The sequence below is a fragment of the Drosophila mojavensis genome, unplaced genomic scaffold, assembly GCF_018153725.1.
Source record: "Drosophila mojavensis isolate 15081-1352.22 unplaced genomic scaffold, ASM1815372v1 contig_80, whole genome shotgun sequence".
Taxonomy (NCBI): Eukaryota; Metazoa; Arthropoda; class Insecta; order Diptera; family Drosophilidae; genus Drosophila; species Drosophila mojavensis.
In genome coordinates, this window is record NW_025318906.1 from 15683845 (window position 1) to 15696976 (window position 13132).

At 42.0% G+C, this 13132-nt stretch overlaps 4 protein-coding genes across 7 annotated transcripts; 1 reads left to right on the top strand and 3 right to left on the bottom strand.

Moving 5' to 3' along the window:
• The first annotated feature begins 7401 nt into the window (after positions 1–7401).
• Positions 7402–9089, top strand: LOC6580106 (zinc finger CCCH domain-containing protein 15 homolog). Its single transcript, XM_002005938.4, has 3 exons — positions 7402–7593; positions 7719–8156; positions 8214–9089. Exons 1-3 carry the CDS (start codon positions 7525–7527, stop codon positions 8907–8909), a joined length of 1203 nt encoding a protein of 400 aa, XP_002005974.1. The 5' UTR covers positions 7402–7524; the 3' UTR covers positions 8910–9089.
• Positions 9090–9096: 7 nt separating this feature from the next.
• LOC6580108 (nucleoporin Gle1) lies at positions 9097–12068 on the bottom strand. Of its 4 annotated transcripts, none has more exons than XM_015164097.3 (2): positions 11971–12068; positions 9097–11912 (listed from the first exon to the last, which is right to left on the bottom strand). In XM_015164097.3, exon 2 carries the CDS (start codon positions 11874–11876, stop codon positions 9873–9875), a length of 2004 nt encoding a protein of 667 aa, XP_015019583.1. In that variant the 5' UTR covers positions 11877–11912; positions 11971–12068; the 3' UTR covers positions 9097–9872. The 4 variants fall into 4 exon arrangements, with proteins under 4 accessions (XP_015019583.1, XP_032585539.1, XP_032585538.1 ...); XM_032729648.2 differs by having other exon boundaries at positions 11963–12052; XM_032729647.2 differs by having other exon boundaries at positions 11946–12050.
• Positions 9184–9606, bottom strand: LOC6580107. The gene has a single exon (XM_002005939.1). The coding sequence runs from the start codon at positions 9604–9606 to the stop codon at positions 9184–9186; it is 423 nt and encodes a 140-aa protein (XP_002005975.1).
• Positions 12069–12224: 156 nt separating the features above from the next.
• Positions 12225–13062, bottom strand: LOC6580109 (vacuolar protein-sorting-associated protein 25). The gene is made up of 2 exons (XM_002005941.4): positions 12952–13062; positions 12225–12898 (listed from the first exon to the last, which is right to left on the bottom strand). Exons 1-2 carry the CDS (start codon positions 12999–13001, stop codon positions 12424–12426), a joined length of 525 nt encoding a protein of 174 aa, XP_002005977.1. The 5' UTR covers positions 13002–13062; the 3' UTR covers positions 12225–12423.
• Positions 13063–13132: the final 70 nt, after the last annotated feature.

Genomic DNA, 13132 nt, shown 5'->3' on the forward strand with positions numbered 1-13132 from the left:
TATTTATACTGTAAATTTAATTTAATTTACCGAAACATAATAAATAAATTTTAATAAATATTTCGTTGGCATATTTTATATTCGTATGTATGTATGCGTATGTCTTAAAGAACTTGAAATCCTCATTATATTTTTTCAGCAACACAGCTATGCCTAGGCAATTTTCTTTTCTTTGTAGGTGACATCGCAATTCGCGCTGACCGATACGATTCGCCGTTGCTTTCCTTGCTGATTGCCAAAGGTGCTGGCTGGGATGCCGCGTATGCAATGAATTTGTTCCACTATACGTGCAATCATGTCGCTGTCTTCAAATCGGACTTCAACTTGTCTGTGTATGTCTGCCTGTGTGTGTGTGTGGCTGGGGCCTTTGTGTAAATCAGTAGCCACGTATTGAATTGTCTGCGGTACACGAACTTTGGCTACGGTTCAGCTGAGTCTTTAGCCAGGCAGCACAGGCAGCCGGCGCAGTCTGTGCTAAGCGGCTTTGGTGCATCTCATTTTACAGGAATCCAGAAGGCTTCAGGTGTTTGCATGTGGAATTCGGTAGATGCTAAGACCAGGTTCTTAAGGCAACTTCAGTGTAGATATTGATGATTTACTTCAGATATGATTGAAATTGAATAGAATACTTAACTAGGGAACATTTATATTGCACTAAATCATTTATCGATATAGTTAAACATTAAACAACCAATCGATACTACAAAAATCTTTCAAATTGCACAAGCTTTAATAATCTAAAATTACATAAACATGTAATAAATGCTATTATAGGGTATCTTTTAGTCAGGCAGACACTAGTAATTCTTAAGAGTTTTTGGGTATAGAAAATGAATTTGTAATCCTATAAATGTGAAGGCTAATACTTGTGGTCATCTTGCCACTACAGATTCCCACGCCTTCCCACAGATCCTGCGTAAGTTAAGTCCACACAAAGACAGGATACAAGGTATTACAAGATCTGAGAGAGTTCGGCACTTGGATATGGGTATACCACCCGCATGCCAGTGATGTCACACTCTATAGTCCCCCGGCTAGTCAAAGTCGCCTCCGCTCCGTTCCCAGCTCGATGATTATTAACGCTTGTCTCTCGTCTGGATAGAGATGACTCATGGCTGACACTTAAGTAATAATGGGCAGGGGCACTTAACTGGGGTGCCCACCTTTCGTGATCGTGACCGAAATGACTTTTGCCAGGTAAATCCATTTAGGCCAAATTTAGACATTATCACAGACACAGAGAGAGAGCGAGAGAGAGAGAGAGAGAGATGGAGAGGGAAATCATTGTTGTTCTTGTGGTTGTGTGTAAATGCGTGTAATTCCATTTTATGGCTCCTGTGCGACGTTCTGCATCCGCAAGCAACTTCAGCGCTCCGTCTGCCCCTTTTCACATGCCGCTGATGGAGTGTAGAAATATAACCAACAACAACAACAACAACAGCAGCAACAACAGCAACGGCTACAACAACAAAATGCCAACATAAAATTGTATTTAGTCATGCTACATCACTTTGTAATAATTTTCATTTTGGCGCTTGCTTTGATCTTAAGCCGCGGACTGCGGACTGCGGACAGCGGACCGCGTGCGGCGTTGTCTGCTCCCCAACTGCCCCACCTCCTTGTGGCGCAACTGTCAGTTGGTCAAACTGCCACCGTGTGGCGTTAAATTTGAAATAATGATCATGGTGGTCTGCCAGGCAATTTAGCAGCCAAGCACAGACTCCGCATACAGCCGCGTCCGTCCGTTCGGCTCTCGGCCCGATCCCACAGCGGCCCAGGCCTGTGCCAACTGTGCCATTTGATTGAGCAATCATCAATAATGCGAATTGAGCATGAAGAAAATGAAATTTTGTAGAGAAGCCAGAGCAAGCAGCTGGCAGATTCTAATGGGATTTATTATAAGCCTTAATCGAGCTAACCCCCACTGCAGTTGACCTTAACAGGGTAGAATTGAAAGCAGCGTGACTCCATATATGCAAATTACATATGCATATGATCAGGATAATGATCAGTTGTCTATGTCTATCTATATGATATAAATGTACTTTGGGTATCTCATAGTTGGACACTCCCTACGAGAAAGCTTTGTTTTCTTAAAGAAAGTTTTAAAGCGGCAGCAAGAATTTTGTTGTTGCTTGTTGCACTTATGTTTATATCTTATGTACTTGGTTAGACAGACTATGAAACTATATATATGAACTATATAAAATATTTATATATATTTTGAAGACTATGTTAGGTCTTAACTCTCGATACATCTGTAAATTAGCTCAGAGAAAATAAATAAGTCATTTTTGAAGATATCTATCTATAGAAAATATTCCATCAATCTATCGAGGAGGTCCACAAATTCTCAAATTCTCGCATATATGATATCTTTTTTATATAAATTAAAGATATTATATATGATCTCTTAAATTAAAGACAAGGATCTTATTACTTGAACTGGCTTATATATATCTTATCTATTTCGTTAAAATGACAATGTATATCATTTACATATATAATATATAGATAGATATAGGACAACTCATTCGTAATGTTTTCAAACAATCTACATACTTGACATTTTGCAAAACAGTTGTCATTATAATGCCATGAATCCTATTGACCTTGCCATAAATCTCAGTGGCTCAGCAAACTTCAAAACAAATGGAATGTCTATAAATTACATACATATACATGCACATATATATACACATACTTATGTACATACGATCGCCCTGTTAATAGCGAACGTCAACAGCTATAAAATGGGCCAAAACGTCAAACAAGGTCACGAGAGAGAGAGAGAGAGAGAGAGAGAGAGAGAGAGAGAGAGAGGCATGTCGGAAGGCCGTAGAGCAACGATGACCATAAAAACCTAGCCGAAATGTTTTTCCATAGAATTCAATGCATATATGGTACGGTACGCGTATAGGAGTGCTATGAGCACATGCTGAGGTCAAGCACACACACACACAGACACACACATACGGAGACACTCAACCAAACACGTGCTATTTATAAGGAAAATGACCAGTCAACTACTACAAGATATCTGGAACCGAATGATATATGAGCCGTTGCTCGGTTTACACGGCTCATTGGCATTTGGATCTGCTAACAAATGTTTCCGCAGCAAGAATTACCATGACCATGTTGTGGGTAAATAGAACTCATTTGAGAGCTATACTATTTGGAGTAGTACAAGGGAAAGTATGTGCATAGAGTTTATACAGTTAAAAATAGTGAATATATAGACATTATGCATCTGCTTGATCTAGATTATGTGCTGATCAGATCTAACTTTCGCTGGGTTCCAAACATTCTGCACGTATCTAGCTGGGTAACTCTATATATGTATATTCTATGTTTTCATCTTTAATATTTCGTTACATACTAAAATATTTCAATATTTATGTCAATCAATTCTAATGAAATATTCAAAATTTATAAGGATTTTCCGAGCTATTTTGTCAGAGAATTATTCACATAATTGATAAATATATTAAATATAAATTGGTGAATTATTTATAAAATTTCAAAATTATGCAATAAATTAATAAGAAAGAATCATTCATATATTAAATATATATATAAATTAATAAATATATTAAATTAATAAATTATTGCATAAAATAAATTATTTTACAGAATTTTACAAATCGTTTTACAGCTTAATTAACATAAACATAACTCATGTTAACATTGCACTAGAGCCTAGAAAGCTCTAAGCCTTAAAAGCTTTTACATACTCTGCAGCCGCTACAATTAATTGTGGAGCTTTATGGAAAAAGGAAACATCACTCGGTGACAGCCATTGGAAGGAGCATAAGCGATTCCCAATTCCAAGCAGAATCGCAAGCCAAAACGGAAATAGCAACAGCAGCAGCAGCAACAGCAACAACAACAGCTCAAATTTAGCTTGGCAGTGGAACTTGAAGTGGAACTGGACTTGGACATGGACATGGACATGGACATGAATTCGGTTCGGAATGAAATGGGATGGGACCACACAGGTCGTGTGTGACGGCGATAAAAATCACAGCATGCTGCAAACAGCAGAGAACAGCGATCGATGCTGTTGCTGTAGCTGTTGTTGGTGTTTGGGTTGCTGGTGTTGTTGTTGTTGCTGTGGGCAAATCTTTTGACAGTTGTGTTGAAGCATAAAGATGCCAAAAGCAACAACAGCAACCAAGTGCGTGAAAAACGTATAAAACTGAACCGCCAGCCCAGACGCAGCACCAAAAGCGCATCAATCAAACGGCACCGCCAACGCCGCAAAGCAAACCCCAAACATGCAGAGAGGGAGCAGGAGTAAGAGAGACAAAGAGAGTGAGAGAGATGCACATACGCACACACTCACACACACATACACAGCTGCTTCGATCAATCATTTATTATAGCGTCGCTGATGGAGGCCCCATCGGGCTACGTTGGTGGGCTCCACATCTAAGCACAGCCCCATAGAGAAACAAATTTATATTCTTTTTAAATATTTGAGAACTAGCTAGGCGATTAAAATTTGGAGTGTTTATGTGTGTGTGTGTATTGTATAAGCGTATTGTTTTATTCCTTTGCTCTTCTCTCGTGCTCTATATACCCTAGCTGAAATATGCCAAGACCTATAATTATAAATGCCGAAAAGTAGCCACTGTAGCAATATGCCCCAATGCGTGTAGGGTATAAATTCTGACTAAATTTGGTAAAATTAATTGCCCAACACTAACAATCAGAACAATTATATACATTTGTTTATTTGTATAAATTAAAAACAATGTTAAACAAATGCAGGCTGGTGGTAACGACCGCCTAATACACGTTCAAAAAGTTTGATATATACCATATTTATAGTTAGATATATGATTTTGTATGTCGCTCTATTTGTAAGGGTATTCGAGTGTCCACTAGGGCTTTACTTTTATCCAAAATTATATTCTCTATCTTAAAGCATGCATGCATGAGCATTGCATAATAACTAATATACTCTCTATTCCCATCGTGAGCCCGCATCAAAAGCACGCGATTTGGCCGCCCAAGTAGAAAATGTGGTTTTCGACTACTTTATTGATATTGCTGTAGCTGTTGCTGTTTGATGTTGTTGCTTGTTGTTGTTTGTTGTTGTTGTTGTTGTTGTTGTTGTGGCTGTTGCTGGTTTTATTAACACATAAATATGGAAATTCGTTTCATTAGCGATATCCGTTTCCGATTTATCTCAATGGCTTTTGATGTTGTTGTAGCCGCTGTTGCTGCTGCTGCTGCTGATGTTGTTGTTGCTGTTGTTGTTGTTGTTGTTGTTGTAATTAAGAATGGCTACCGTTTGTAGAGAGTCAAGCATGTTGCATAAACAGCGCCGGCATCGCGCCGTGTGTGGTCCGACTGATTGAATGTTCAAGCTTTGGCCAATGAAAGCGGCTATTAAGTCTGGCCAGCCAACCAAGACACAGTTGGCAACTTGGGTGGCAACATGCCATTCACCAATCCCACTCATACACACACACACAGACACACACATAGGGGCAGAGACAGAGGCCGTTGAGCGCTTGTCTGTGGTGGCGGCGCCGCAAAAAAAGAAAGCGCGTGCAACAGCAACAACAACAACAACAAGAAGAAGAACAGCAAACAGCAGAAGAAGAAGGAGCCGACAAACAGCGCAAAGGGGAGAAAAAAAAACTCAACCGACCGGAACTGCAACTGGCGCTATATGCAATTATAAGCTGTCTCTCTCTCTCACGCTCTCTTTCTCCCTCTCTCTCTCTCTCTGTCAGTGTGCGTGTGTGTGTGTGTGCAGCAGCAATAACAAACAGTAGCAAGATTTGCCTTCGCCATAGATTGACAGCAGCAGCAGCAGGAGCAACTGCAGTTGGAGATAGCTGCAAACAGACAGCGGTTATTGGCGGCGGGGACCACCAAGATGCCAAGCTGTCCAGTTGCCCAGATCCCAAGCTGCTAACTGTCGGCCGGGACGGCTCTGTCAGTGGTAGCGCACTGGCAACATGTTGCTGAAGCTGCTGCGGCTATTGCTGCTGCACATCTGTGTTGCGCCTTGTTTTTTGATCTTTCACGCTGTAAATTATACAGCGGCAGTAACAATATTATTGTTGTTGTTGTTGTTGTTGTTGTTGTTGCTGCCGTTGCTGTTGTTGTCTTCGCTTTGATGCAAATTGTTGCTGTTGCTATCTGTCTTGCTGTCAACAACACAAATAATTGTTGGCAACATTGCATGTGAAACGGTTTTCCTGTGTTGCCAACAACATTTGCCTGTGTTGCGCTTGTCATAATTTTGAATGCACGCTGGCGGGCATATTTTAATTTGCTCTAGTATAGTAGCTATAGCTGAACTGTACAGTGAAATTTGCCTATGTTGTGCCACAATTCAAATTGCTTTAGTTCCCATGGCGCAGTCGCATTTACCCAGAAACCCTTTTACTATGATACGAAAAGTTATAAAATGCTTTTATTTTTGCACACACAAAATTCTTCCTAGAAAAAAATAATAAAACGTAATCCAAATAGCAAATCATAAAAGCTAAACTCGTTATTTCAGGCCACACACAACGTGTTGGGCGCCCAGAAGCCGGCGCACACTTAAAAAACCAATAAAAAACGAGAAAAAACAACAAATAATTGCTAATTTTATGCTCGAATAAAAAACTCAAAAGGATCAAAATGCGCACCCAAAAGCGGCAGCAGCGCAGCAGCAGCAGCGGCATAAATTAGTGCGAGCGAAATAGCATTATGAAAACGTCACGCACTATTAAACGAGAAAATGATCAATGGGGGCACACACACTCACACATACACACGAGCGCGCACACACATTGGCAGAGCCAGCGTCAAACAGCAATCGCGAGCAGAGGGAGAGCGAACGAGAGCGAGCTATATAGAGCCACACACTGCCAAGAGTTGGACCACCCAAGGCGAAGCAACGAATAAAAGACCACCCACGATGCTCAGGCACATGTGTGCGTGTATGTAGTGTGTGTAGTGAAAAGACCTTTGAAAACAAATTCAGTATTGGCTATGAAGGGTAGAGCAAGATATGCTGAGAAGATAATTGAAATATGTACAACTTGAACATGTGCGCTGAAGTGGGCATACACAAATTTCAAAATAATAAAAAGCGACCAATGACAACCATAATAAATAAATAAAAATAAAAACAAACATGTGTGCCCTAACATGTGTGCATACAAAGCAAGCATCTATATGTAATCCTCAACGGTCGGACTGGCAAGTGAAAGAGTTGGAATAATTTTGCGGATTTAGGAATATGTATGTTGAACAAATTTTCAGTTACTTTTGTATTTGCAGCGCTACCAGATGCTTACAAATATAATGAAAACAATTATTTTGTGTAGCTCACCCTGTATGTATCGATAGTAAACGATATTTCGATAATTCAGTATTTCAGAGCTCGTTTGACGGCGTTGCTGTTTTTATGTGGCTCCTGTGTCAGCCCGTTTAGCTATAATTTATAAGAAATAACTTTCCGCATCTCGGATCTTATATTCAGCTTATTAAATTTGTTGTTGCGCGAAGATGCCACCAAAAAAGGCGCCCGGTCCGAGTAAAAAAACGGAGCAAAAGAAAAAGGAGAAGGTCATAGAGGTAAACCAAATATTGCACGTCTGCCCCATCGCAATATCGAACATAACCTCTATGAAAAGCCCACGACGGACGACAGCCGTTCGATACAACGTCAACATTTTCACTAAATTCATACATTTTGACAGGATAAAACCTTTGGACTGAAAAACAAGAAGGGAACCAAGCAACAGAAGTTCATTCAGCAAGTACAGAAACAAGTGCAGGCCGGCGGTCATCATCCACGACAGGATGGCGATAAGAAAAAGGAGGACAAAGAAAAGAAGTTGGCGGAGCAGAGGGAGTTGGCAATGATCTTCAAGCCGGTGCAAACGCAAAAGGTGGAAAAGGGTACCGATCCGAAATCTGTGGTGTGTGCCTTCTTCAAGCAGGGCACCTGCACCAAGGGTGACAAGTGTAAGTTCTCGCACGATTTGTCCCTGGAGAACAAGGTGGAGAAACGTTCGGTCTATGTCGATATGCGCGATAACGAAGATGATCCGATGACCAACTGGGACGATGCAAAGCTAAAAGAAGTTATCGACAAGAAGCATTCGGGTGAAAAGCGACGACCGACCACGGATATTGTGAGAATATCAGGAATTGCAATGTTGATATTCATTTAACTTGAGTTTTTTTATTAGATTTGCAAATACTTTTTGGAAGCTGTGGAAAAGTCCAAGTATGGCTGGTTCTGGGAGTGCCCCAATGGTGAAAAGTGCATCTATCGGCATGCGTTGCCGCCTGGCTATGTACTCAAGCGAGATAAGAAAAAGGAGGAGAAGCAAACAGAGATCTCGCTGGTCGATCTCATTGAGAAGGAGCGTGCCGCCTTGGGACCGAATCAGACGCGGGTGACGTTAGAATCATTTCTGGCATGGAAGAAGCGCAAGATACAGGAGAAAAAGGCAAAACTGGAAGCCGACGAGGAGCGCAAAAAGAGCGACTTCAGCAAGGGCAAACAGTTTGGCATCTCTGGTCGCGAAATGTTCAGCTTCAATCCCGATCTGGTCGACGATGGCCCCATGGAGGAGGGCGATGCTGCATTCGATATCTATAAACGGGACGACGATGATGACGACAATACCGTTGAATTCAAGGAGCTCGATTTGGCAGCACTTTCACTGGCAGCTAAAGAGGTGGATGGCTCTGGTACGATTGCATCCAATACGCGATTACTGGATCAAGCAACAGAAGCAGCCAAGACTGCCGCTGCCGAAGATGCAGCGGCCTCCGTATCCAACGCTGACACTGAGCCCGCCATTAACAAAGATTTGTTCGCGGATTTAGATTTGGCGGGTGAGCTGGATGATCTTGATGATGACGACGAGGAGGACTAGACGTCGAATGCGGCGATAGCAGGGCATTGTTATAGTTTGATATTGAATTGCATATACTGAGTTCTGCCTTTAGCAACTTTTGATCAATAAAATTGTGACTTCACGTGTTGCACAAATGTTGTCGTGCCACATTGCAACATTTGTGTGCCATTGCTGAAAGTTTTAAAAGTGTCGAAACTAGAAGTACTCCCTTATTAAATACTTTATTATTTCAATTGTACAGTTAAGCCAAAAACCACATGTTAAACAATCACATATTGATCACAGATGTTAATTATTGCTTCTTTCCATCCAGTGCTGGAATATTGTCAATCACACGATCATTCCAGGCTGTCAGCTTGGAGGCCAGCTGCCAGAGGCGTTGCAAATACAGCTGTCCATCGGCCACGAGTATTTGTCGCACTTGTTTGACGGCCCAATTCAGGCAATTGTTGTTCGACTTGAAGACATATTTAAAGTTGCGCGCCTCGTGTATATAGGGCAACTTCTCCACGTCCGACATACGATTCCAGACTTTGGCGGCGATGGTCAAGCATTGTGATTTGGTCATATTGTATTCCTTCACTTTCTCATTTCTGCGAAAGTGCGTCAGGAACATCAGAAAAGCTTTATCCTTGCAGAGCGTATTGAGCAGCATATGGGTTTTCCCACAACATTTTGTCGGCCTCTTTTTGGGCTCCGAGTCACCTCGAACCATTCTGCAAACAAATTTAGACAGTCAAATGATTAAGGATTATGTTTTATATATAATTCGAGAATGAAATTTCAATGCTTTCTATTCGGTGTAATGCTTAAGAGAAAGAGAAGAGATTGTGTTGTACTTGACTTTATTTAACAAAGAAAGGGCGCATACACTCGTCTTATAAAAATACATCTTAACGAACTTTATAATAACAAGTAATTTAAATCTTATGAACTATTTAATTATATTTATATATATCATAAAATATATATAGAGAGAAGTCACCAGAAGCCTGGCGGCAGCACGCCCATCGCCTGAGGTATTTGACGCTCACGTAAAAATTTCGATAGCAGCATTTCTAGGCGTGTCTTCGGACCGCCCTCATCGTAGGCCGACAGCTGCGGCATATATATATTCTGTATGTAGAGCAGGAGCTTGACGAAGTTCATGCCGTAGGCATGCCAAAGCTCGAAGCCAAGTGTCTGCAGCATCTCCATGATCATGGTGGCGCATATGTCCGGCAAGGGCTTCAACTGCATGATATGGGTGAGCCAGCCCCAAGCCTCCTCCAGGCCAAAGCAATTGTAGGGTCCATCGGCTTGGCGGCCAGGCGTGATGATGACCGCCGCATAAAGCCGAGCAATGCCCGTTTGACGCTTGAGGAACATATCCGGCTTCTCCAGTTGATTGTTCTCGGTGATGCGATAGCCCATTGTCTTTAAATACTGCTCGGGCGTTTGATCGGGCTGCTGGGGAATCACGTAAGGCACCAGATATGGCGACTCCTTGTACATGTAGGCCAAGAAGATCTTCCCAAAGTCGGGCAGCAGCTTCCAAAAGGTGACAATCACGGAGGCAAATGGGAAAGCGGCCTGTGGATTGCTGGATATGGCGGTGTCAGTTTGGCTAACAAACTTTTTGGCCATTAGCAGGATGCAGTAATCCCTAGCCAATGGATGATCGTTTATGGTAATCGTACTGCCATCCGTTGTCCTCACCGGCTGGCCCGCAAAGAAATTGTATAGCTTATCAAAGTTGTTCTTCAGATGCTGTGCACTCGTGGCTGTAATCGCGTTCAATGGCAAGTTGATGGTTCGCTGGCAATTGGTGCGATACTTCTTCCATGTCTCGTCCGTTTGAAGTGGTTTGACGGCATCCACTTTGCTCTGATACAATGCAATGATCTCGTTGTAGAAAGCCAAACGTGTTGGATGCACGTAGCTGGTGGAGATGCTGGCTTGGGTTGGGGCTGTAGCTGTAGCTGGGGCTGGGGCCTGGGCTGGTGCTGATGTGGCTGGAGCCTCTGTATTGGGTGCCGCCTGGGCTGCAGTTGCAGCAGCTTCAGCTGTCGCTTTGCGCTCAGCTGCCAGTTGCTGCTCTTTCAGTGCTTGCTGCTTCTGTTGCTCCTCTGCTTCTGCTTGACGCTGCTTCTCTTGCTCTTCCGCCAACTTTTTGGCCTTGTCCAGTTGCTGCTGGTGTTGTTCCGACAGCTGTTTGTGTAGATTTTCTTCCAGCTTATCCAGGCGCTGGCAGTACTGCTCCGCTGTGAACACACAGCTCAATTCTGGCGGATCGCTGCCGCCCTTTTTTAGCTTCTCAACTAGCTGATCGAACAGTTGCGCCAGCTCCCGCAATTCGCTATTTTGTGCGGCACACGCCTGCACGGTCTCCTTGTCCAGGGCCAGGAACAGCTTTGTCACCAACTCGTACTTGCTACAGAATCGCCTATGGCAACGCGAAACACCCTCGACTATTAGTAGATGCAATTTTTGGTTATTCTGCTTGAGCAGCGCCTTCTGCTCGCGCTGATGCGCCTCCAGCTCTACTTTGGCCAGCTGCTCGGCCTGTTTTTCTATGAGTTTATCGCTCTCTTCCCGCCTTGTGCGGCTATTGATATGCCGCTGCTTCTGCAGCTCTGTGTTACGCTGGCTGGCAAGGCGTTCACTGATCGCCTTTTGTTGCCGTTCCTTAATCAGATCCAATTGGTGGCGCACACTGCGCTTACATTCCTTCTCTATCTCCCGCTTGACAATGCTGGCATTTATGTCGTTTAGGTCGGGCCCAATGCTTGGCAAAATATCCACGGACGATATCCGTTTTGTTGGCATGGTAATTGATAATTGGGAGAGGGCGCTGTCGACTGGTTCGACGAGTCCTGATTGCTCGATTTGCTGACTGGGCGGTTTTTCCGCACGCATTGGTTTCTGATCCGGACCAATTGTGCGAGGTCCCGTGCAAGTCAAAGACGCCATAGCCGCGTGCTGAAGTACCGTATGAACATTCATGAGACGCGTATTGTCTCGCACCAAGTCCTCCACGCTCTGAAATAGATTATTTTAATTAATATTTCTAACCATTTTAATTCATTTACAACTGTACAAATATTTAACAAAATATAGATGGCGGTGTGACGCCGGACGATAAAAATAAAAAAACAAAACAGCGCAAAGAACCGACTTGCTCAATTATGAGCTAGTTCTATTGAACCCCATTGCCAAACGAACGCAAGCAGTTCAATTAGAGTTTTAAATCACCTTTATGATTCACAATTAAATTTTTAATTTGATATAAATTTTATAGCATTGAAGTTTAATTTAACATTAAAAATAGCTAAAATCAATTGATTAGATTACATTTTTAAATGCAGCTGTTGCTTGATTAACTATATTGTTTACATATATTAACTGTGAACATAAACAGCTGATTTTATTTATTCTTCAACTGTCGTAAATTATATGTTTTGTGTTCAGCACAAAGGAACATTGCAAAACAAAGATTATGAGGCTGTACTTAAAGCTATGCATACATAAAACACAATTATAAATATATTTTTCAGAAAAATTTAACTCCATGACTTCCGTCCATTTCAATAAGTTCACATTTTCCCTTCTCTTCGAGCAGCCGCAAAGCGTTTAGCAATACGGCTTCGTCCATATTATGAAACTCCGTCTGAGTGCTATTTTCGCCGGAGACTAGCTCGTAGAGAGTACAAATACTATTTGTTTGTCCAGTCTCTTGTATCCAATCATAGACCATATTGCCGTATTCTTCCAATGTGTACGAATACACTTGCCATTCCTGGCGTCGTTTGTCCAGTGGGGCAGCATGTCCGCTTTGTTGCAACTGCTCCAGTATGAGCAGTATTAGCTCAGGCGACAACCGTCGATTTATAGATTCATTACAAAATAATGGCAAGTTTTGATCGTTTATACCAATTGTAAACCTATTTACATGTTTGAGGTATTTCAGAAAGAGATCTGTCCACACCTTTAGCTGTTGCCGGCGTGTTTCTTCATGCGGTTGCAAACTATAATATATTAGTGAGTAAATGAACTATAATAATTTTTTATTATTACTTACGTGAAGAAAGGAGGGAATGTGTACTCCCACGGCCATTGGAACTCGGCCATTGTTTTGTTAAAATTGACGTCATGTGCGATGCACAAAAAACAGATGTTCAAGCTAAACTATCGATTAATCGTTCACTAAATCCTTACCACAACGATTATCGATACAATTATCGCTTACAATTTGAATTTAT